Genomic DNA, 26,168 nt, shown 5'->3' with positions numbered 1-26,168 from the left:
GAAGCACATGTGCGCATCCCTGAGTGAACCAGCAGTAGCAGCAGCTGGAACCCATCCCTGCTTCTGCCTCACACTACTCCTTCAGATGCACCATGGTCATCTCAGTGTCCTCTTTTACAGTGCACAACCAGTGGGTACTATGGTGGCCCCTTCTTCTTTTTCTGCTGATCATGCCCAGCATGATTGACTTTTCAAGTGAGTCAGTTCTAATGATATGACCAAAGGATAACAGTTTCTGTATGACAATATTAGTTTCAAGTGGTATTTTTGGTGAGGTTTAGTCTAGGACTCTTTTGTTATTTTTGCAGTCCGTAGCGTGCATAACAGTTGTCCTATCTGCCTTTTCCAGAGTCCAAGTCATGCAGCCATAAGTAGCAATTGGAAAAATTATTGTGTTAACTAATCTGCACTTGGTTGTGAGACTGATGTCTTTATTCTTCCAGATGTTATTCATGCCAGACATTGAGTTCTTCTAGGCGATATGTGCCTTCTAATCTCAGGGCTATTTTCATCAATTTTAGAGCTCAGGAAGATGAATTCCTTCACTGTTTCAATAGTCTCATTGTTAACATGCATCTTGACCTGTGCATTCCCAGCCAGGAGGTGAGACTGCTTGGTACCATATCTTCCATAACTTTAAACTGATCCGTAAAGTTTTTTTGGTGGGGAAAAATGCAGTAGATCCCGGGTCTTTCTCCAAAACAGAGCTGTGTTGGCCAGTATAGTAAGGTTTATACTATTTACCTACCACCACTATGCTGAGGTACGGTTGGGCTTTGGGGTGGGGGCTTGACAATGTATTCCTATGCATCTCTACTAAAAAGCAATAGTGCTTATTCTCAGTTTATTGTGGGCCCAGGTTCAATATTAGCCTCTCCAGGATGTTAAGGGGACAGACTGTACAAATGAAAGAATATCACTTTTCTATGCTGCTGATGATCTGCACCTGCTTTCTATCAAATGCTTGAAGAATAATAGGCATTTTCACAGGTCGGCTTTCCTGTTTTCTAGAACAAGAATGCAACCTTCATGTTCTGCTGAGGATTTCGGCTGCACCAGAGGAGAAAAATATTTTCCCTTTCTACTTCAGTTTCATCTAAACACATTACAGTCTACACAAGCCAGGCAAGACAAAGGACACAATTTGTAAAAAGGAATCGGATACCAAGGCTTGTGGCCAACTCACTTTCTGCCCATCCCCTACTTTATTGAATAAACAATGTCCAGACTCACTATTATATAGCATCATTCAAAGACCCAGAATCTTAGGAGCCATGCGTTTAATTGAATTTTTAATGGGGAGTAGTGTGGGGGAGAGAAACAATCTCTTTAAAAGCTTGAGATGGAAAAATCACACCTGTCAACTATGTCTCTTTTCCTATATGCCTGCATATGTGTTTGGCTCTTAAGCTCTGCAGATCACATGAACTGTAGCTGTTTCCTCCTCCCTCTGCTTCCACTCCACACTCCGATTTCATTAGCTGCAACTTTTGCAAACTATTCCCAAAGCAGAAGCTCTAATCCCAGTCTTTGCTCTTCATCTTGGATTTTACTAGCAAATAACTTTTTCTTTCTTTCTTTCTTTCTTTCTTTCTTTCTTTCTTTCTTTCTTTCTTTCTTTCTTTCCTTGCTTCCTTGCTTTTATCTTTCTTTCTCTCTCCACTTAACTCTAGTCTGGAAAACTGCAGGGCTACATTGTTTTAGCACAACATAAACATGATGAAAAAGATCAAGAAGATCTCCTTTCTTCAGGTCTACCTTGTTTTTTGTTATTTTGATCTGGCACTGCTTGGCTTTATCACGTGGGCTCTCCCCATGGAGGACCAGGATTACTACCTACAAGAAATCATTAATAGGAATCATTATTATTCTTATCCGGATCCCAGTGAGGACTTGTCACCTTTCACGGAGCAACCAAGAGAAAAAGACTTGAAACCTTCTGCAGAAATAGAGGTATCTCCAAGATTCAAACCAGGCAAGAAAGAGTACAAATCAAAGAAAACTATCAAGCCAAGAAAGGATAAATCAACTTTGGAAACACCACCAGGTAACTTTCTTCCCTTGCTTTCAAATTTTAATATTTTAGATGGGTCACAAGGGAGCTCTGCTTTCCTATAAGCATAAACTCATGCATAATACAGCCTCTATTGCAAGTAAATTAAACAATTTGTTATTAAAAGCAGTGATTATGTTTACAGGGTAGTTTATCTCAAAACCTAGTAATTCTCTCTACTCTTTTAGGAAGACATAGCCTTGCTATCACTCTTTCTTTGGTCTCTTCATGTAAAGTTTTCAAAAAACTTTCCCTCTGTACTCAGCTTCCTTTTCTCAATTGCAGATGACCTCTGCTTGTCTGGTTAATATAGATATACATACGAATGAAGTTTTATTGTGAAATTCATAGGGAAGAAAGGATATGAAATTTCTTTCTGGAACAACATGTGGATTTTGTCTTGTCTCATATGAAAGCTCTGCTCAACAATGATCAAAGGGGATAGTAGATAAAATTCAGTTAATGTGAAATGCAAAACACAAACAGATACAAAATAAAAGACTGCAATTCAAAGGAGTTTGGATATTTCTCTCTGATTTTAGCAAATATATTATTATCCTCACTCTTTCTATATAACGACGTTTAAGATTTTAAGTCTTTATGTTGCTACAGTGTACTAAGACACCATAAAATAATGTTTTGTCCTAATTTTTTTCAGGTTCTGGTTTTATTTTTTTTAAAATACATTTTTATATTAATTTTGTTCTTTGTTTTATTTATACGGTCCTGTAAAAAAAAGGTACGTCTTTCTAACAACAAACAATACAATGCATTTACGAGATAGTAATAAGAACGTATCATTTGTAATGCATCATGAAAACTGTCATATACAACCACTCATGTTATCAAATATTAAAAATAATATATTTTTTATTATGAACAAAAATAAATGAATGAATTTCCTCCCACCAAAGCTCTCTTGCTTGTAGGCACTAATAATGTGAGCGCAAGAGTTTTACTGTATTCCTCCTTATACTTTCTTTGATTTGGTTTCTGAATGCTGGACAGTCGGCCCAATAGTCTGGCACTGTAGGACTCTTGGAATGTGTTGGCACATCATACACTGTTACATAACAATTACATCTTGAAATGGTGTCTTGTTGGATTAGTCTCATCTCAGCAAGAGACTTTGTGCTGCTGGAAGTGGACTGACAAATTACACTTGCCTCCTCAGGTCCATCTCTCTAGCTGAAAACCAGACACATTAATAAGCTGTTTTAGACAGCAATGTAAAAAGCATTTCTGCTACCCTTAAATAGTACTTCTGTTGGCCTAACCATGCAGGGCAGTCATGGATCTTAGTATTATACTAAGATCCATGACTGCCCTGCATGGTTAGGCCAACAGAGCAATGGGAATGCTGCCATTCCTTATTGTACAGCATCTTCAGGAAATAATTACGTTGTGCACAGATGATTTTTAGAAAACCTCTTGCGTTGATTGTTTGGATAGATTCCTCTGGACAAACAAATTTCAGAACAAGCCTAGGGATTTTGTTTACACGGAGGCATAAAAGTAGAGAAACATGTAGATAAGCAACAATTAATCTTAATGTATACCTTTGTTTCTATTTGTAGAGTTAATGGTCCGTTTCTGTAATAAGGTATTCAACAAAAATAGTAGATTAAAGGCTAAAGAAGATAATTCAAGTGGCAAACATTAAACACGCCCTCCATTTCTTTTTAGCTTTATGGGGCTAAATGCATGTTGAATTAATTAGGTGTTTGTTGCAAGCAATCAGTTGGGTCTATACTGGAATGAACCAAAGCCAAGGGATAAGAATTAAGAACATGTGATTTGTCCTTTGGTTGACAGCTGTTAACGATCATTAGTTTGCTTTGAATCAGAAGTGGAATAAAATTTATGTCAGAAAGTTACAGCTTCTTACATGCAATGCTCGCTTATGATGAGTGTACTCCAATAAAGATGGAAATCTTGAATTCAGCTGTTACAGACATCATGCTCACAGGAAGTGCAGAGGTTTTTCTTTAGTTTCATTTCTATTGACTTGAACAAGAAATTTATTGTGATGGGAACTTTAATTTATTCACGTCCAAAGCAATGCCAAAAGAGCAGCTTTCTCTTACATAGTGTTCATTATGTTATGAAATAATCAGAAAGCAATAATCAGAAATAGCAGCTTTCCCTAAAGTCTATCAACTATACTCTTGTAAACAGTAATAAATTTGTTTTGCAACAGAGTGGCAAGAAATCTGAATGACCATCTGAATGAAATCTGAATTGTTGGTGCCAATCATTGGCTGAAGAGGGAATAAGGGTTGCCACATTGGTATGAATGTCATGGCCATGACTACCTTTCCAAGTCTTGGAAGCCTCATGACCACATAACTTTGGATAGCTGGCCTCCATTTAATATTTGTAGAGGTCTGCAATTTTTTTATTTTTGGAGCCCCATGCTGATAATGGGCAAAGTTAAATAAGAGATCAGCTCTTCTTTATTCTCTTTCTGTTTCTTTTTCCAAAGTAAGCTGCTAGGGGAGCAAAGTAGCAGTCTTGCCAAAGTTTTGACTTGATTACTTGCAGAAGGCTTTTGAAAATAATTTCATGAGCTACAGAATCTTTATTTGTGCTTTATGGGATGAGAATTAAAAGGAAGATTTGGCAAGCATTTTTAGCCAAGGTTATAAAAGTCTGCAGGATGAAGGACGGGGAAACCTGGATTCTCCTAACACATGGATGACCAACTTTCATGCTCATTATTCAGTAAGGGCAGGGATAGAGCACTGCAAGTGGTATCATGGAAAAGTTGGTAAAGTAACTGCAAAGACCGGAATTCCCATTGTCTTTTTGATTATTTCTTACCTGTAGTTATGTCCCCCCTCCTCGTTTTTGGTGCTGAGAGTTACAAGCAGGAATGCAGGCATCTGAATATAGAACAATAGACTTGGAAGGGACCTTGGAGGTCTTCTAGTCCAACCCTCTGTTCAAGCAGCCTCTAGTGATAGAGCACCTACAACTTCTGGAGGCAAATCATTCTACTAATTAATTGTTTTGTCAGGAAACTTCTCCTTGGTTCTAGGTTAGATCTCTCCTTGATAATTTTCCATCTGTTGCTTCTTGTACTGCCCTCAGGTGTTTTGGAGAGGTTGACCCCCTCTTCTCTATGAAAGGCTCTCAAATATTAGAAGACTGCTATCATGCTACTCCTACTCCTCTTTGTTAAACTAGACATACCAGTTCCTGCAACCCTTATTCATATGTTTTAGCCTCCAGTCTCCTAATCATCTTTGTTGCTCTTCTCGGCACTCTTTCTAGAGGCCCGACATCTTTTTTTGTATCGTGAGGACCAAAATTAGGTGCAGTTTCCAAGTGTGGTGTTACAAAACAGTATAAATTGGTGTTAACACTTCATGTTAGTGAAGTATTAATGACATTTCATGTGATCCTATATTATACCTCTGTTGATTCAGCCCTCTGTAGGACTGCATTGGCTTTTTTTGGCAGCTGCAACACACTGCTGATTCTGGAAAGAAACCCTTCCCATTCACACATTAAAGAAATTTCCAACTTCACCAAATGCAGTCTGAATCAAATTGCTGAAATTGCTGCCAAATTGCTGAAATTTGGTGACAAAATGGTATAATGATGGCACAATTCTAAGGCCATTTTAGGGATGGGTGTGGGAGGTTAAGGATGGAAATGGAAATGGGAGGCCAACATTTCTATTTTCACCTGAACGTTTATCATTGTTTTGCATGAAAATTTCAGACTGCAAACTTGGGGTGATATGTTGCTGCAAATGGGGTATATTGGTATACCCCATTGGACAAGTGGTAGATTGTCCACCTGTCCTAACATATCTGATGCCCACGAGAAGGAGAACTGATGAATGAGATTTACACCAATGTGATCCGCCAGTTTCATTTTCACTATTCCATCTATACTGACCCGCTTGTACATTCTGTCTCTAATCCTCTCACACATGTGCACCCTTCAATTCCCTTAAGAAGAAAAGGAAAGCATCCCAGTTGCCAGATGCTACATTGCTGAATGGGAAAGAAGTTGACATTCAACACATCTGGAAGTCACCAGGTTGCCTAGGTCTGAAATGCATCATTTCTCAGCCTGATTTATACAGGACGCCTTATAAAATAACTATTAGGTATCCTTTAGAGAAGAAAAATAAACAACTCATTTCTTCCCATTCCCTCTACTGCTCACCAGAGAATGAATACAACAATCCCCTTTTTAAATTTTAATTGTTCTCCAGGCTTTTTCAACGTTTTGTTGTACCTACTGGCTGACTTCATTTGGGAGGTGGTGCTCCAGTAAGCTGTGAGATGTTTTGGAAAGAGATTTATTTCCTTCCCGCTGACTGGAAAACGGAGCTGGGAGGAATGGAACAAGCAGGTTAAAAAGTATTCTTCTGGTAGATCACTAAGAGTGTAGGCCTCATTAACAACATTGAAAAGAACATTGCCTGCTAATCAACTCTAGAGGCTGAGTGATGTTTTAAAGTGAAATGGAAAAAAATAATTTCGTATTTTTATCTTAGTGGCCTGATGTTCAACATTGTATTTTTTTTTTCAATATCAACTGCCTGAGAATTAGGCTTTGTATCAAGTTATGAACATATGGAACATATTGTGAGAAATATTTGCATCAATGGATAAATGTCATTTATTGTCTGCAAACATAGACCCAATAAGTTTTCAACTGGTCAGTCCATATTAGCAACTGTTCCCACATCCTCTGTAAATCAGGCCTAGCAGTGACATATTCCATAAGTAGGCACGCTGGTGCTTCCCAGATATGCTGAATTTCAATTCCCTTCTCATTTACCATGAAAAGTACTAGGGGACTGTGGAAGCTGTAGACCCAAACATCTGGAGAACATCTGCTTGATATGCGTCATAGGATTATGGGAAGGATTATTGAGACGATGGTACATGAAAGGCTTTATACATATTTAGGCAATATCTCCTAAATCCCAGTTGCCAGATGCTACATTGCTGAATGGGAAAGAAGTTGACATTCAACACATCTGGAAGCCACCAGGTTGCCTAGGTCTGAAATACATCATTTCTCAGCCTGATTTAGACAGGATGTGGGAATAGCTGCTGTTATGGGGCCACCAATTAAAAGGTTATTGGGTCTATGTTTACATATAATAAATGACATATATCTACTGATATGTACATTTCACACGATACATTCCTTAGATATACAGCTTAATACAATACCCTAGCTCATATCATTGTGACCATTAGCCTTGCTAGCAGAAGATGATGGGAAACATAGTCCAGCAGCATCTGAGGACTCAAGTTTGTAAAATGTGGCAAGAGGTTTTCCTGTCTTCCATTCTTTACAGCATCCTGATCAGAGAACTACCCAACCATAACATACTCTCTTTGCCTTTTATATAAAGATTTTCTTGGCAGAGGAAGATCACATAGGATGAATACTGTTTTCCATCCAAGAAAGCCTAAGACAAAAATATCTAGGCTGCATTGCCAGATGTATTTCATTTAAGGGAACATTCTTTATTCTACAATGCTTCCATGCCAAATGTTTCTTTTCCATAATATTACCTTCTGTGTCCACAAACAGCATTTCAAACCACATGATGTTACTAATATTTTCAGCCCCTTGAAAAGCCAAAACTGCAATTTTTAATAGAACAATAAACAATAGTTCTCTTTATTGTACACATGCCATTGTCCCAATTAGGCTGGGTCAACTGGGAATTCTGAGAGTTGCTGTCTCAGGACATCTGCAGGCCACCTGAGAGAAGAAGGATGGTGAATAGCAAGAAACAGTCTAAGGGAATATATATGGAGATCCAACTTAATAGTATCCTTAGTTTTTTGTGCCTTGTGCTGCATGACAACAAAGCCCTTCTATTTCAGAATTGAACAATGTGCACTTAAATGACTTTAAATATAGGTGACTTACAACTACAGTTGGGACAGGAATTTCAGTCATAAGTTGTTGGAGTCATGGCACCCATATGACTGGATCTGATTTTTTGCAGTTTTTACAATAGTTGTTAAGTGAACCACACAGTTCTCTAGCAAATCCATTCTTCTGAATGGGACCTTATTGCTGTAAACTGGCAAAAAATACTGTAAACATCTCAAATCATGTTAACATGACATTGAGATGCTGCAACCAACTGTAAATGTGAGCTGATTGCCAAGTGCCTATAAGACAGTTATGTGACTGCAGTGTGTGTGTGTGTGTGAATAGACACAGCCATGGAGAAAACACCCTTTATGAGGTCGTGTAACTTTGAAGTATCATTAAACAACTGTTCATATGTTGAGTATTATCTTTATCATTGAAAATGGGAAGCTTCCATAGAAAGGAACATGCATTACTTAGTGTACAAGATATGCTACATCCTACTTTAAAAATGTCATTTATTTTGTCTGCCTAGACCAGTGGTTCGCAACCATTTCTTCACCCCGGACTCCCTTTAAATATGGACCATGGCCACTAAGACTTAACTCAAGGGTCCACGGACGTTCTGTGATATGGCTCCCAGATTGAGAACCACTGACCTAGATGATATCCCCTGGGCAACCTTTTTCCTTAAAGGCCTCATTTCATGAGAAGGTAATCTGAAATCAGAAGAACTCAGAATACACCTTCTCTCCTGACATACGTTATTTTGCTTTCTCACACAACATATTTATATAGCTATCTAAATATTAGCAGAACCCTCACTGTTTAAGAAAAGATAATATCTAATACATAGATCAATTAAAAAAAACAGTAACTTGAGGCAGTATTAAAAAAAACCAAACCAAAAATGATATATCCACAAATCCAGGCTTGGTTAACCTTTTGGTTAACAAATCTCTGGAAGGAGGTTGAGATCCATAAGGGAGACATCATAAGAGAGAAGGTATGCTTCTTACCCTTTGCCAGATGACATCACTTCATGTAAGAGAATGGGAGAAGGTCCTCTTAGCTGGATCTAGTGGAACAGGTAGAAACCACAGGGGTCAGCGTTATGGGTCACAATTCAGATTCAGACTGTGAGTCCGATTCTGACAATGGTGTGCCAACTGAATCTGTGGATTGTCAGTCTAGTCATGATACATCTGAGGAGGCTGAGGAATCCCAAGCATCTCCTGATCAGCTGGAGCAGTCATATGATGAGACACAACCTCCAAGCCACAGCTCTTGATGCATGCAGTGAAAAGCAGAGCTACGCCAGTCCATGAGACTTCTCACTAGGCAAATGTCATGGCCTGAGTAATTGCAGCCAGCTGGCTGCAATCATATTTATGTAGCTGCTTTGCCTTCAGTTTTTATTGAAAACAATAAATTAGAATCCTAGTTCATGACTCTGGTTCCCGTTCTTACTTACTCTTGGACCCTTGACTATTGGACTGGCTAATTAACCGACTTGGCACTTTGAAGCCTGCAATGAATTTGGACTATTCTGAACCAACTGAAGCTTCTAAAGAACAGCCTCATGGAGACTGCATTACAACAATCCATCGCTACCACCTTAGAGTCACTCATCCTGAAAAACTGTCTTGATCAGAAGCCTAGAAAGAAAAGATAAGTATTTTATGAACAGCTTAAAATAAACTCTCACACAATGATTTTGTAATTAGATAAAGGCCTCTGGGAAATTAGGTTAACAAATGTATCAGATTCTAGGACTATAGGCTAACCATTTCTGTCATGCCACCCTGAACTAGATTTAGATGCAGATTTTTCTGCTTTTTGAAATTGCAAAGTAACAACCTGGTTCATGGTTTTGCCTATTTTATTCGTCAATTTCTTGCCACAAATTGTTCCTCCTATAAAAAATATGTCCTTCATAGACATATACATTTTTAAAAAAAGAACCTGAAAGAACAGTACATGTCTGGAGAAAGAGAGAAATTGCTAATGGGTAAATTTCAAACTAAGAGGGTGCAATGGCTCAGGGATTAAACACGCTGAGCTTGTTACCTGGAAAGCTGGGTTCAAGACCCAAGCACTATGCAATGGGATGAGCTCCTGTTACTTGCCCCAGCTCCTGTCCACCCAGCAGTTTGAAAACAGGAAAATGCAAGTAGAAAAATAGGTACAAGTTCAGTGGGAGAGGCAACAGTATTCCATGTGCCTTGGCATACAGTCATGATGGCCACATGACCATGGAAGGATCTCCAGACAATGCTTTTTCTCTTGGCTAAGAAACAGAGGTGAGTCAGACTGGACAGGGGAAAACTTTACCTTTAAATTTAAAACTACAGAAAGGCATATATGGAATAAAAGAGGATTCCATAACTGGATGAATAGATTTCAAGATCTCTTTCAGGAATTCTCTCCATCCTATAATTAAAAATTATGGGAAAGAACTCAATTTATTGCATGGACGATGGCCTTTCGCTCATTTGTATCTGTCCTGAGTTGGTGTGTAATCATCTGAAACTCTTTTGCTATCGTAGTTGTTAGAATAATATACAAACCCGTTAGATCAGGTAATGGAAAGGCACACACATGCTAACGGTAACAACAGCTCTTTATTAACTCAGTAGCAACTATGTACCATCCAGCGAAGGTTGAGTCTGACAGCAGCCCTTTTATAGGGAGCTGTCAGACCCTTCAACCAATGAGATTAAACCTCTGTTCCCGCCGGAACAGAGGACCTTGGTGGAAACCACTATAGCTGAACCTAGTATCTAACAAAACCCACAAAATTAAAATTTTAAATCAAGTTTGAAATATTCATGAGTAAACATTTGCCATCAGAAATTTAGTTCCCAGTTATGAGGAACAAAAGACACACAATAGGAGTTTTACCTTTCAGTGTGATATTCCTCTCTTTCGTGTAATGCAGATGAACAGAGCAGAGGTGGTATTGAACAGGCTCTGACCAGTTCTGGAGAACTGGTAGCAGAAATTTTGAGTAGTTCGGAGAACCGGTAAATACCACTTCTGATTGGCCACACCCCCATCTATTCTATGTCTCTTGAGTCCCAGCTGATTGGGAGGAAATGGAGATTTTACAGTATCCTTTCCCTGCCATGCCACCAAGCCACGCCCACAGAACTGGTAGTAAAATTTTTTGAATCCCACCACTGGAACAGACCTGAAAAAAACTCTATAGGCTAACATTATGGAAAGTTTGGGCATTCCAGAAGACCACACCAGTGTTGAAGATACCTGGTCTCTAGTTGTTTCTCTTCTATAATTTGTTTCATCAACTGTTCCTCCTTCCCTCAACCCCCTTTCTTTACATGAGGGAAAAAAAGATGAAAGTATGTTCCAATAATTTGAAGTATGTCGGGTTCAAAATCTGGGTTACTTCCTGCCATAAGGAACTCAGCAAATTGGGACTTGTTGCAATGGAAAATGCTACAACAAGATAATAGCCACCTATTATTAAATTATGCTGAATAGGCTTTTATATATAGAAATGTTATAATATGTCCGTTTGTTTGATTTTTAAAAAAAAGTTTGTTCCAGGTGGATAAAAGGGAAGTGTTAAGCGAAATAGTAAAAATATTATCCTGAGTTCAATGATAGAAAATTACTGATAAATGATAGAAAATTACTGGGAAGATTTAACTGTAATTATAAATTTATCTTCCCACAAGGTAATTAGCAGAGATGACAAATCTGTTTATTTCCGTCTATATCACTTCCATGTATTTTCAGGCTCAAATCTGTTCTGTCTTATCTTCTGTTTTTTTATATAAATGTGTATTTTTGAACGTTCTCTAGTATAAACATTTTGTACTAATAATTTCATTTTTGCATTAATTATCTCTGATATTTTTTCTGAACAACTTTTTCTCATGCAGGTATGATACACATAATTGTCCTTAATATGCATTTTTTACACACACGAAAATTTACAGGAATGTGCAATCTGGAAAATTTCCCCCCAGCACCTGCTTTAAGAAATGCAAGATAAGTTCACTTAAAATGCAAGCAGAATGAATTCTCTGTAACACCTCATCAATGTTATTTATACTTTCTTCCCAAATAAAGAATGATGGCTATCCCGAAGAGCTTGCATATTGAAACAGGTTTACCACAATTTTTGGACAAGATAAACTTTTCCTTCTGATTCCTAGATTTCTCTTCCCAAGCTCGCTCTTTTGTTCAGGCCTTCATCTGTATATGTGACAGTTGAAATTACATATGGTGAAGTTATCCAACACTGGCCAAGCAAGAGATATACATTTATTTTGAATTATACAGGTAGGCCTTGACTTAAAACCATAATTGAGCCCAAGTTTTCTGTTATTAAGTGAGATATTTGTTAAGTAGTTTTGCCCCATTTTACGACCTTTCTTGCCACAGGTGTTAAGGGAATCACTGCTGTTGATAAGTTAGTTACTTGATTGTTAAGTGAATCCGGTTACCCCATTGCCAGAAGGTCACAAAAGGAGATCGCATGACCTCAGGACACCCTCAAAGGTCATAAATATGAACCAGTTACCAAGCACCTGAATTTTGATCAATAATACAATACAATACAATAGCAGAGTTGGAAGGGACCTTGGAGGTCTTCTAGTCCAGCCCCCTGCCTAGGCAGGAAACCCTATACCATTTCAGACAAATGGCTATCCAACATCTTCTTAAAGACTTCCAGTGTTGGGGCATTCACAACTTCTGGAGGCAAGCTGTTCCACTGATTAATTGTTCTAACTGTCAGGAAATTTCTCCTCAGTTCTAGGTTGCTTCTCTCCTTGATTAGTTTCTACCCATTGCTTCTTCTTCTACCCTCAGGTGCCTTGGAGAATAGTTTGACTCCCTCTTCTTTGTGGCAAACCCTGAGATATTGGAACACTGCTATCATGTCTCCCCTAGTCCTTCTTTCTCTTAAGCTAAACATACCCAGTTCCTGCAACCGTTCTTCATATGTTTTAGTCTCCAGTCCCCTAATCATCTTTGTTGCTCTTCTCTGCACTCTCTCCAGAATCTCCACATCTTTTCTACATCGTGGTGACCAGAACTGAATGCAGTATTCCAAATGTGGCCTTACCAAGGCATTATAAAGTGGTATTAACACTTCACGTGATCTTGATTCTATCCCTCTATTTATGCAGCCTAGAACTGTGTTGGCTTTTTGGGCAGCTGCTGCACACTGCTGGCTCATATTTAAATGGTTGTCCACTAGGACTCCAAGATCCCTTTCACAGTTACTACTACTGAGCAAGGTACCCTCTATACCAGTGATGGCGAACCTTTTTTGGTTTGCGTGCCAAAAGTGGGGGGAGCGCACGGGGGTCGAGTGCGGGCGTGCCGCACCCATAATGCAATGCGCGACCCCCCCCAGTGCATGTTTTTTTGCCCTCCCCAGGGTCAGCAACCTGAGGCTCTGGAGCTGCATGTGGCTCTTTCATCCCTCTGCTGCGGCTCACTTTTGCCGGTCGGCTCCACAATTGATAACTTTCAGTTAGGACAGGTAGAGGAAAAAGGATGCTGCACCAGGAGGAGACTCTATGGTGGGGAGAACCGGACTTCTGGTTGGCTTCAGAACAGGGGGAGGGGCTTCCAGTTAGGACCTTCGTGGCTCTTTGAGTGTTTAAGGCTGCCAACCCCTGTCCTACTAGGAAGATACCAGTATGTATTTTCTCTTCCTTCTATACAGGTCTAGTCTTTATGAGTTCTAATAAATATCTAAGCAGAGATCATAAAACAGCATAATTTCCTTGAAACATAGAACAACCATTGGAGGGGGAAAAAAACGATTGGAAAAATTACTTTTGCTGCATTCCAAGCCATTTTGTAAAATATCTTAAGAATGTGACAGGGAATATCCAGGCAGAGTTATTCATGGCAGTCCTTAAAACAGAGGTGTCCAAACTTGGGAACTTTAAGACTTGTGGACTTCAACTCCCAGAATTCCCCAGCCAGCTGGCTGGGGAATTCTGGGAGTTGAAGTCCACAAGTCTTAAAGTTCCCAAGTTTGGACACCCCTGCTTTAAAAGGAAGATTAAGGGCCATAAATGAACAACAAAATCCTGATTGAGGGTTCAGTATTTAGGATTAGCATGAAATATCTCACCTCTGTAGCTTTCATGTTACTAACATATTTCAAAGAATAGTTCCGTGGTTTTTGGTTCTCAGTAATGTATTCCTTGGTTTGTTACCTCCATTGGAAATTTCTGTTCGGCTCTGCTGAGGAATCACATGCTTGTTTTCATTCTCGAGATCACTGCCAGATAAATCAAAAGCTCCTATACTTTGTGCTGACTTCAGCAACACATGTGCTAAAAGGCAATCTACTTTGCAAAAAATCTAAATTGGCATCTTAAGTACTCTATGCATATGTGAAGGAAACACAGTTTCTTTGTTTGCTGCCCAAAATGTATTTAAACTAAACCTATAACTGTGTTTCAAAGAGAAATTAGGAGGTCTGCCATGTTTTTCTACTTAACAGTTGTAAAAGACCAGTTCCAGTTTTCAGTTTGTTTGCTTTTGTAATCTTTATTATTGTTGTTACTCAAGACTTAAGTAATCAGTGCTTTCAGATTAAGTTTTGGGATAGCCTTATGGGAATAATTTGTCTTAACAACCCATTTAGGAAAAAATATGATGTCATGTGTTCAAATGTCTCTTGCCAATAAACTTTTTATGCCACAAAGCACTAAGCATATTATCTTACAGTAGTCCTTGACTTGCAATAGTTCTTTTAGTGACCATTCAAAGTTGCCATGGCACTGAAAAATGTGACATGATCGTTTTTCACAGTTATGACGTTTATAACATCTCCATGATGGTCAAAATTCAGATGCTTGACAGCGGGTTCATATTTATGACCTTTGCTGTGTCCCAAGGTCAGCTTTTGCAACCTTCTCACAAGCAAAGTCAATGGGGAAGTCAGATTCACTTAACAACCTGCTTACAATGCAGTCATTCACTTAACAACTGTGGCAAGAACGGTCATAAAATGGGGAAAAACTCACGTAACAGATGTTTTGAAGATTAAGAACAGAAATTTTGGTCTTAATTGTGGTCGTAAATCAAGGACTACCTCTATAAGATCATACCTACAGGTGTGATACTGAAAAAAGTGATGCTTGTGTGGCACGCTTAGCCATCTTATGCTATGTCTAATTCAAGTCAGGAGCCAAATTCTGCAAATTTTGGGTTAAGTCCAAGCAAACAAATGAGAGGTGGTCTTCACTTAACAATCACTTGTTTAGCAACCATTTGGTGACAACAGTGCTGAACAAATACCATTTACAACTGGTCCTCATACTGAGGATAGTTGTAGCATCCCCAGAGTCATGTGATTGGCATTAGCAATATTTTCTGTTGATTTCCTATTAGCAATGTCAATAAAGAAGCAGAGAGAAAGTTCCAGATGGAGACAAGTAATATTGTACTTTATGACCACATTGCTTAATGATGGAAATTCAGACCTCAATTATTGTTGTTGAGTGAGGGCCACCCATGAGTCTAATTTATGAGGTAGGTTTTACATTTATTCCATCTGGTATAGACTTACAACTTGTACCTCAGTTCACTTGCCTGAGTAATCGCATATGGGCTTATTCATCCAACTTCCTGCTGAAATTAGACTTGGATCACATCTATGCATCCCTTTAACTTCGCCTAAAGGTTGCCTACTTAACTGTTCTTCAGGGATACTGCTCTCTTAGGGAGCTTTTTAGAACTGAAGCTAATGTGACCAGAGGTAGACTGCTGCCAGCTCGGATTGGTTCACCCAAACTGGTTGTTCCAATTCTGCCCGGTTTGGAAAATTAGCAAATCAGACCACTGGTTGGCCCCGCTCCCGCCTTTTTTGGGGGGTCATTTTTGGCCATTTTTGGGGCGTTTTCCACCAAAATCAGCCTGAAAATCAGCCTGAAAATGGCCCACAAATGGCCTAAAAATGGCCACAAAACACCAAACAGGCCGTTTTTCAGGCGATTTTCAGGCTGTTCTAGGGCCATTTTCAGGCCATTTTTCCAGCCAAAATCAGCTCAATAAACAGCCTGAAAATGCCCCCCAAAAGGCCTGAAATCGGCCCAAAAAACCAGTCTAAAAAGTCCTGAAAAACACCAAAAATGCCCCCAAAACAGGTTACCCAGCTTCTCTTCCTCTTGCAGGCAGCTTTCTCAGTCTAGCTTGATGCAGTCTCTCTCTCACATCTGCACTCACACATACCCACACACAAACAGACTGGATCTTTCTTTCTTTCCCCTCTCCCCACTGAAGACCCCTGCAATTCCCTTTTAATTCAATAATCCAGATATAATTTCATCTTTTAATCATCACTCTCCAATGTTAGTAAAGAAGGTAGTAATTTGGTCTCCGAAGTGAGATGGAAAAGGACATGGCTTTCCTTTTACTTAAAAGAAGAACTTGTAGGAAATTATATATATATTTTAAAAAACCCTCAAAAAGCTAATCTTTGTATGACACAACAGTAGGATGCATAAATCCCAAATTAATGGACCCCGAATAGAACAGGTATGTACCTAGAATTTTATCTTGGGGTGCAGTTCTATGCTTTTTTATCTTAGAGCACACATTTTTCTTATCAGGAAAGTGTTGCCTAGCATAGCTCCATAGCTATTTTGAGATTCTTCTATTCAAAAGGAGCACATTTTAAATCTGCAGTTTGCAAGCTTTTTTCTTGCTAAGACTGCTTCTCAGCTTCTTTATGCTGCTCAGTTTTCAATTTTTACAAAGTTTAATATTCTGGAAGCTGTCCAGTGCAAATTTATAAGAGTTCTATGTATAATTCCAAGATGATTCTAGGATGCTGCCTTACAGTCTGAATCAAGTTCTATGTCTGTGGCTGTCAGGGCCTTGTTTTAACTGGTGGAAGATAAGTATTGATAATTATTAAATTAAGATATTTTAATGTAGCATTTTAACAATGTAGCATGTTGATCATGGTACCCTATTAAATATGCCCCTGCCTTTAAAGCAGTTAAGACTAAGACAATTCCAATTCAAATAATTCTGTCACAAAAATATTGCTTCAACTGTTTAAATTAAAACAAGGACAGCAGAAGAAAAAAAGGAAAATGTAAAGGACAATAAATTAAGCAAACGGGCTGGAAAGCTAAAATTTAACAGACTGTTTAATATTATAAATGCATCTAGCATAACAAAAGGAAAGAAAGAAAGACATGATAAGAGGCTAAACCAGAAATCAAAAGAATTTCAACCAGAGCTCACAAAAATAGTAACCTAACCTTAATGACTACTGAACCTTGTAAGAAAAAGAGAGTCAATTGCTTCTCAAACTCAAATAACTGCTGATGAAAAAAATGATAATGTACCTTTAGTGTCAGAAGATTCAACTATGGTTAGCCCCAAATGCTGTAAATGTTGGAACACTATTAAAATACTAAGTTGTTGATATATCCTGAAACCAAAACTTATGCCCAATAAATGGGTTTACACAAATTATTCCAAATCAAAGGGAATAGTATTTCAACTGGAACTGAAATTACATTGAGTTCAATACTTGCAACATCTAATTCCATTAATTACTATAAATTATGATTAATAAGGTAGAGCAGGTATCCCCCAAACTCTGGGGGATGTAGACTGGGATGTAGAAATGGAAGGTGAGTATAGGTGCTTGCACACACGTCCCCTCTTGCACAAGTACTCTATTTGTGTGAGAGGCAGGTGCGTGTGCACATTACTCACTCAAATGGACTTGCTCCCACAGAACCATCCCCTGTCCCTCCCTTCCCCCCGTCGGTCTGCAAAACTGGAAAGGTCAAGGAACACTGAGCTAGAGTACTTATTTTAAAATTGTGTTAAGGCAAGAACAATTGTTAGATTCAAAAGAGTGGAAGTGGTGGCTAGCATATTAGAACTCAAGAATTCTGTTTCTTACAATTTTTCATGGTTTATTGTTACTTTGAATTATTGTAAAGGCATCTAGCACTTTCAAAAATGGGCATAACAACACAGGTTTATTTGGGAAATTGTTTTTTTTTATTAAAGGTTTTAACAAATTTTACAAATATTACCCCTTCCCCTTCCCACCCTCCGACCCTCCTTCCCCCCAACCTCCCAGAGCAAAATACAGGGTATAAACATTTAACAATCATATGCTAACATAAGCTAACTGATTTTAACATCCTACCTCCTCTTGTGCTTTAATTCCCCTTTTGTTAAGCTAACTTTAGGTAAATTGTAACATTCTTTGTGCCTTCACTCGTAAGCTAATTGAAATTTTCTAGTCCGATATTTATTTTGAATATAGTCAATCCATCTTCTCCATTCCAACTTATATTTCTCATCCGAATGGTCCTTCAAATATGCTGTAATTTTGGCCATCTCTGCTAGATTTACTACTTTTAGCGCCCATTCTTTTTTTTTATTGAAAAAGTTTTATACAAACACATTTTCCCCCCTTTTTACCCCCCCCACCATATAATGTAAATCACATACAAATACTATATCCCCTCCCCTCCCCCCAACTTAAAAAAAATTCTCATTCAAATATTGTACCAAATACTGTACCCCCTCCCCTCCCCCCGTCTTAAGGTAAATTACTCATTCAGATATTGTACCCCCTCACCTCCCAACAATCATAATATAGCCCATTAATCCCATCTTCTAAGTTAATTGAGCATATATAAATCATGATATAAATTTCTCTTAAAGTAACAATATTTCATTAATCCCATCTTCTAGGTTAATTGTGCATATATATTACCCCACCCTCCACCCTAACCCTCCCCCACCTCCCACTCAAACCCCATTCTTGAATAGTAGGCAATTCTTCCCTCTTCCAGTACTGAGCCACCAACAATCTTGCTGCCGTCGTTAAGTTCAAAATCAAATTAGTCTCTATAACTCTACAGTCTGTAATTATACCTAACAAAAACAACTGGGGGGTGCGAAATTGTTAACATAGGGAGAAAACGAGTACTTTTACAAAAGGTTTATATTTATATATATATTTTTCATTGAAATTGGACAAAAATGAATTGGTGATTTGTGGATTTGTTGATTAAAAAGATTGAATATGGGAAGAAAGGAAGTTGGTAATGTAATTCTACAGGGAAGAAATTATAAAGTTTGTTTCTGCTGTAAAGCAGATTGAAAACTGCATCTTTTTCTTCCTTTTTTCTGTTACCATTTTCTTTCTTTATGTATACTATTTCTAGTAACTTTTCTTTTATATTTTTCTATTTTCTCTGTTTGTGGGTGCAGTATGGGGTTAATGGGGCTCTGACTATTGGGCTCTGTCTAACAGGATTCACACAAATAAAGGGGTAAGGCAAGGATGTATGCTGGCCCCATTATTATTTAGTTTATATATCAATGAGTTGCCAGGGTTAATGAAGTATTCCATGGTGCATATGCTGATGATCCTAAATACATACTGTAACAGCTTGGTCTATGCTGATGATATGATTTTATTATCATATTCCCAAGTAGGACTACGCAGGCTATTAGGAAGATTCAGCTGCTCCTATTGCCAGGATAACTCCCTAACCATTAGTAAATCTAAATAAAAAATCATGGTGTTTGGAAACATCATCAGAGACATAGACAATTAGAGAGTGAACCAATTAGACAGTGAATCAATTAGACAGTGAACCAATTGAGCAGGTTAACACCTTTGTATATTTAGGTGTAACTTTTTCCAAGACGGGATCTTGGGCTTGCCATCATCAATGGAGTGCACTTAGAGCAAAAGCTCATTTAAATTTACTGCTTAAATGAAAGAATCATAGTTACCCAGGGTTCCTAGCCCCATTAATTAAAACATATAAAGCTAAGATCACACTCTTGTATGGAGCAGACATTTGTGATCTATATTCAATTATACTTCTAGAACAAACACAGCCCCAGCATTTAAGACATATTTTGGGTGTAGATCTAAGAACATCTGTTGCAGCAGTTAGAGCTGAATTGGGAATTCATACAATTCATGCATTATCCAAAATTAGAGCATTTTAACTACTGGCACAAAGTCAATGAAATGGAGACTGAGATTTTCCAAGTTATGTCTACTAGAGTAGATAAAATCACAATCACAAATCTCTTGGATCACCAAACTAACAAATTTTGTAAGAAGCTGTGGCCTTCCTGTCTCTAGCATAACAGGAGAATGATTTTAAAAAAGAGCTGCCCAAAGAATTAAGGATATAGAAGCACAACATGATATAGGTATCTTTAGTAGGATGGGTAGCTTGAAATGGCAGAGCAAATACAAACATACTTTTCAAATAGACAGCTATTTGAAGTTACAACTGCCAAAGCATCTTAGGGAGATATTTACGTGACCGAGATTCAAACAGCTTGAGACAATGGTCAGATACGGGAGGTTCCATTCTATACCCTTAAATGATGTCTCTGCATTTGCGGAGCAACAGAGGTAGAAGACTTGGCTCACATCCTATTTGATTGTTGCTTGTATAAGGGGATGAGAGACAGGTACCTTGGTCAATATATACCAAACGAATGATCCATTGGGATCCCCATATCAAAACAACTTACTTTATGTGCAGCCAGAACCTGAAAATAATATTTAACACAGCACAGTACATAAGCAAAATGGTTCGGTTGAGATCAGCATATGTGGGACTGATTGGGGTAGATTGTAGGGGTGATACCGAAATATATTTTTATCATATTTTATTTGTCTATATATTAAATTATTTTATTTTATTCCAATTCCATTTTAAATTGTTTTTATCAGATTTTAGTAATAATTTGTGACTAGAACACTGCACTTTGATATGGCCCAAGGATTAATCAATAAAGTAAACTGAACTAACCTGAATGTAATTCTACAGGGGAAGAAATGATAAAGTTTGTTTCTGCTGCAAAGCAGATTGAAAACTGCATCTTTTTCTTACTTTTTTCTGTTGTCTTTTTCTTTCTTTATGTTGTCTTTATGTATTTCTAGTAACTTTTCTTTTATATTTTTATACTTTCTCTTTATATAATCTTTCATATTTATCTTATAATTATGCAAAAACTTTCATTTAAAAATAACTACAGTTCATGGGATTTTCTCAAATGGAGATGTCCCATTGTTTTATCTTGAGAGGTGCAGCGGTTAGAATAGTGGTGCAATCGTTAGAATGCAGTATTGCAGGCTAATTCTGCTGACTGCCAGCAGTTCAATTCTCATTGGCTCACGGTTGACTCAGCCTTCCGTCCTTCCAAGGTTGGTAAAATAAGGACCAAGATTGTTGGAACCAATATACTGCCTGTGTAAACTGCTTAGAGAAGGCTGTAAAGCATTATGAAGAGGTATATAAGTCTAAGAGTTTTTGCTATTGCTGTTTTGCCTCCATTGTCATACTGAAATTTTGTCTGGACCTAGGCTAGTTTGGGTGCAGTAACCTCTGCAGTCTTGTGGGAGTGATCTGTTTAATCTTTAAGCCACTTGCTCTTTGCTCTCCCCAAAGAGAATCTTGGAAAATATATATCTATCCCATTTTAAAGAACTACACTGTTGATAACACCATGCTTAACTGTCACTTCAATCTGACAGGATATTGACATATCTTTCCAGGTTGTCAGATTTTGTGTCATCTGTCTTATCTATGACTGAAGATCACTACCAATTTTGGTGACTGTGATTGTCATTATATGTATATGATTGTCAAAATATGTATTTTTATTGTCATGCTCTTTGGCTTAAAGGCTATAATCAAGGTGTGTGTTGTTAGCACACTGTTAAACATGTCAATAGATCAGGCAGGATGGCCTCTGAGAATGCCAGTCTTAGCTGAAGCAAGAAAGTCTTGCTACGTTAGCCAGCATTTCCCTCCTAATCTGACTGGCAACCACAGCAGTAGTGTTGGTTCACCACACTGAATCCTCTTGCTTCAAATAGTCCACCACCATTATTCTGCATGGTACTTACCAGTAAGTTGATCTGAAGTCAAATGTTTGCTTTTTAGCTCCCCTGGTCATGTATGAGCAAGTTTGTAGGCAAGTTATTGTTGGAAGACAAATCCAGCCCAGTTCCAAGCTGGGAGAATGGCGCTGGAAATAAAATGGAGGCTGCTGCAGGAATGAAGGCCTCTGTTTATTTAGATGCCAGAAATTTTACTGACAGCAGCATGTTTCTGGGGTGTTTGACAAAATGATTTCTAGATTTCTAAGGGAGTCATGTAGGAATCATGGCTGGCTCTGTAGCAGTGGGGGGATTCAATTTTTTTTACTACCGGTTTTGTGGGTGTGGCTTGGTGGGCGAGGCATGGTTTGGTGGGTGTGGCTTGGTGGGTGTGGCAAGGAAAGGATACTGTAAAATCTCCATTCTCTCCCCACTCCAGGGAAAGATTACTTCAAAATGCTCCTGGCACATTCATAACTTCTACCTCCTGGCAGATATATTTTAACTGGTATTTTAGGGGAACTGTTTTTAAATTTAACTTATGGGGTATTTTTTTGGGGTTTTTTAAAACTATATTTTAGATACTTTACTTAGATGTACAGTTCTTCTTTTAACCTCCTCCATAACTATTTAACTATTTAACTATTTAATGATTTAATTATTCATGTTATGTATTTTTTATGTATTGACTGTACACCGCCCCAAGTCCCTTCTGGGAGAGGGGGCGGTCTATAAGTGCAAATAAAGTAAAGTAAAGTAAAGTCCATTTCCTCCTAATCAGCTGGGACTCAGGAGGCAGGGAATAGATGGGGGCGGGGCCAGTCAGAGGTGATATTTACCGGTTCTCTGAACTACTCAAAATTTCCACTACCAGTTCTCCAGAACTGGTCAGAACCTGTTGAATGCCACTTGTGCTCTACAGGCAAAAGGGGAAATGCAAATCCTAGGTATTTCAGCTATTTTTGTCAATTTTGGCGTGCCTAATTATGTTATTTATCTGGAGTCTCTCTTTGCTCTTTCCTTATGAATAGAGTGGTCCAATCTTTCTGAATGGATACAAAAACTCCCAAAAACTGGCCTCTTCATGCTTCAGTTTGAGAGTGTTTTCCTATAGCAGGAAGACTGATGCTGTTCTCTGCCTTTGTTAAGCTTTTTCTCCATTTCTCCTTTGGGGGAAATTGTTAGATATTAACATATATCGCGGCAGGTTTCCTCTCTGGTCCGCCGGTATGGCGGGAAACAGGTATCGATCTGATTGGTCGAGAGGCGTACCCGATCCCTATAAAAGGGGAACCCTTAGACCACAGAGCAAGCTGGATCACTACTACTACTAATAAAGAGCTGTTAAGTCACTACGTGTCCGGAGTCTGTTCTCTCGTTGCCCGAATCTAACATTGGTGATGAAGGTGGGATCGAGAGACAGATAGGACGAAGAGGCTACCTCCAGAATCCAAGGATTCGGTCCAGCCTAGGGATTTGGCGGAAATTCTGGCAGCCATCTCAGCGCGGCAGATTCAAACGCAGACAAAATGGCGATGCACACTCCTCCAGCTCCATTCGACCCAATCGCTGATCATTGGGAATCCTACATGCTCAGGTTCGAGTGTTTTCTCGAAGCAAACGAGTACACAGGAATACCGGACTCTTGAAAGAAAAATATATTCCTGAGCTACTGCGGCCGAGAAGTTTTCGAGACGGCCAGGGATCTCTCAGAACCAACCCCCATTCAGGCGGTAACATGGACGGCGCTGCAACAAACGCTGCAAACTCATTACGCGCCAAAACCTTCCCGCCACGTTTGTCGCCAAGGATTCAACACGAGGAACCAGAAGGCGGGAGAATCTATCAACCAGTACGTTGCCGCCCTACGAAAAGCAGCCACACATTGTGGATTCAGGGACCTGGACGAGCAAATCCTGGATCGACTCATATGCGGGTTGAGAGACATTTCCCTACAAAAACGGTTGTTGGCCAAACCCAACTTAAGCCTGCAGATTGCACTCGATGAGGCAAGAGCTTCAGAATCAGCGGAAAGATCATCGGAAACCATACAATGCGGGTTCAACACAAGCCAGCCAGCACCCAGACACACCAGAGTCCACTACGAGGACACAAATCCAGACTTCGAGGATCCCGAGTTCGAGGAAAGTCACCTGATGCGAAGCAGTCACATGAGGCCTGGGGGGAGATCCGGATTCCGTTTGCCACCCTGCGCAAGCTGCGGAGGGAACCACCCCCGGTCTACCTGTCGGTTCAGGAATGTTGTTTGTTCACACTGCGACAAACTTGGGCACATCGCACGAGTGTGCCGGAGCGAAGTCCCTGCCTCCTCACGGCAGCCGCAAATATACTGCCAGCAGAAGTCCAACCCAGGGACTTGGCGAAATCAGAAAGGGCGCCCAGAGAGAAACACACGAGAGTTTACCCAGAGAGACAATTCCCAAAGAGCTGAAAGGGCGTATTTCCAGAGAGATTACACACAAAGAGCTGAGAGAGCGTTCTACCAAGACGCTCAACGAGAGTATTGCCAGGATACCGATGCAGAGATAGAGTTGACCCAGAGAGAGGAATTGCGAACCTATCTCACCACAATAAGTCAGGTCCGCACCAAACGGCCTAAAAAGCTGAAAGTCACAGTCCTCTTGGAGGGCTCTCCTTGCGAGCTGGAAGTTGACACAGGATCGTCCCTGACGATCATTTCATGGGCATCCATGAAAAAGGCTATCCCTAGCCTCAAAAAGAGCCAACTACGTGCACCAGACATCCTGCTATGAGACTACCAGGGGAACCGAGTCCCCATCGTGGGCCAAGGCACGTTCCAAATTCGTTTCAAGGACATCGTAGCCCAGCTGCCCGTGACCGTCGCCAGCGTGCCATTACAGAACCTTCTAGGACTAGATTGGTTTGAAGCCCTGGGGTTAGAAGTCACTGGGATCAACGCCATAGAGAACAGCAGCGCTGAACAGATTTTTCAGGAGTTCAAGGATGTGTTCAGCCCCGGTCTTGGTAAGTATGTGGGTAAACCTATCTCATTCAATTTAGACCCAAAAGTGGCGCCAATCCGACTTAAACCGAGACAAGTGCCTTTTGCACTCCGCCCAAAAATTGATAAAGAAATCGATAAATTAGTAGAGCAAGGAATCCTTGAGCCGGTGGATCACACGCGTTGGGAAACTCCCATTGTGACCCCAGTTAAACCAGATGGGTCAGTCCGCATCTGCGCGGACTATAAATGCAAAATTAATGTCGCGCTACAACAAAGCGCATATCCTGTGCCAGTAGTCCAACACTTATTGCACTCGTTGGGGCCAGGAAAGATATTTGCTAAACTTGATATGGCACAAGCTTACCAGCAATTGCCGGTGGATAGCGCCACAGCAGAGGCCCAAACTATAGTGACGCACAGAGGAGCATTCAAATGCAACTGGCTACAATTCGGTGTGAGTATTGCCCCAGGTCTGTTCCAGAGCGTCATGGAATGGCTTTTGCAAGGGATACCGGGAGTCGTCCCCTATTTCGACGACATCTTGGTGTCCGCTGCAAACGAGGAGCAACTATTAAAAAGAGTCAGAACTGTTTTGGCCAGAATCAGAGAGAAGGGTCTCCGCCTCAAAAAAGAGAAATGCCAAATTAATGTGCCTAGTGTAGAATTCCTGGGATATAGAATCGATGGTCAGGGAATACACCCCACTTCAAAGAAAATTAAGGCGATCCAGGATGCCCCCACACCATGAAATCAGACCGAGTTGCAGGCCTTCCTCGGACTACTTAACTTCTACAGCGTTTTTCTGAGACAGAAGGCGACCGTTGCTGAGCCATTACATCGACTACTCCAAAAGAGCGCAACATGGAAATGGGGACGATCCGAAGCAGCAGCTTTTGCCGCAGTCAAGCGCCTGCTCACCACCGACTCGCTGCTAGTGCAATACAGCCAGACACTACCACTAGTCTTGACTTGCGATGCATCCCCATTCGGTGTCGGCGCAGTCCTCAGCCACAGGATGCCCAACGGGAACGAAGCACCCATCGCCTTCTACTCCAGGACTCTTTCATCGGCTGAGAGGAATTACAGCCAGATGGACAGGGAAGCGTTAGCTGCTGTGGCTGGAGTTAAACGTTTCCACGAATACCTCTACGGCCGCAATTTCGAACTAATTACAGATCATAAACCGCTGTTGGGACTTTTGGCGGGAAACCGCCCCACACCAGTCTCCCTTTCTCCACGCATGACCAGGTGGACTGTTTTCCTGGCGGCGTACTCATACAAGCTAATACATCGACCGGGCTCCACTCTAGGACATGCAGACGTACTCAGCCGTTGCCCACTCCCGGATCTTTTGCCAGACC

The 26,168-nt window shown here is 39.9% G+C and overlaps 1 protein-coding gene across 1 annotated transcript in view; it reads left to right on the top strand.

The window, feature by feature from the left end:
- The first annotated feature begins 1,503 nt into the window (after positions 1 to 1,503).
- Positions 1,504 to 26,168, top strand: part of CPXM2 (carboxypeptidase X, M14 family member 2) — a 126,280-nt gene continuing 101,615 nt past the window's right edge. Inside the window, exon 1 of the mRNA XM_081955729.1 lies at positions 1,504 to 2,047. Within this exon, the coding sequence (XP_081811855.1) occupies positions 1,717 to 2,047 (331 nt within the window). The 5' untranslated portion in view covers positions 1,504 to 1,716. The remainder of the gene's footprint in view (positions 2,048 to 26,168) is intronic.

This window comes from Natrix helvetica (genome assembly GCF_964273705.1).
Source record: "Natrix helvetica genome assembly, chromosome: 5".
Taxonomy (NCBI): domain Eukaryota; kingdom Metazoa; phylum Chordata; class Lepidosauria; order Squamata; family Natricidae; genus Natrix; species Natrix helvetica.
The sequence above is the reverse complement of the archived record's forward strand: the minus strand, read 5'-3'. Positions and strand labels throughout refer to the sequence as shown.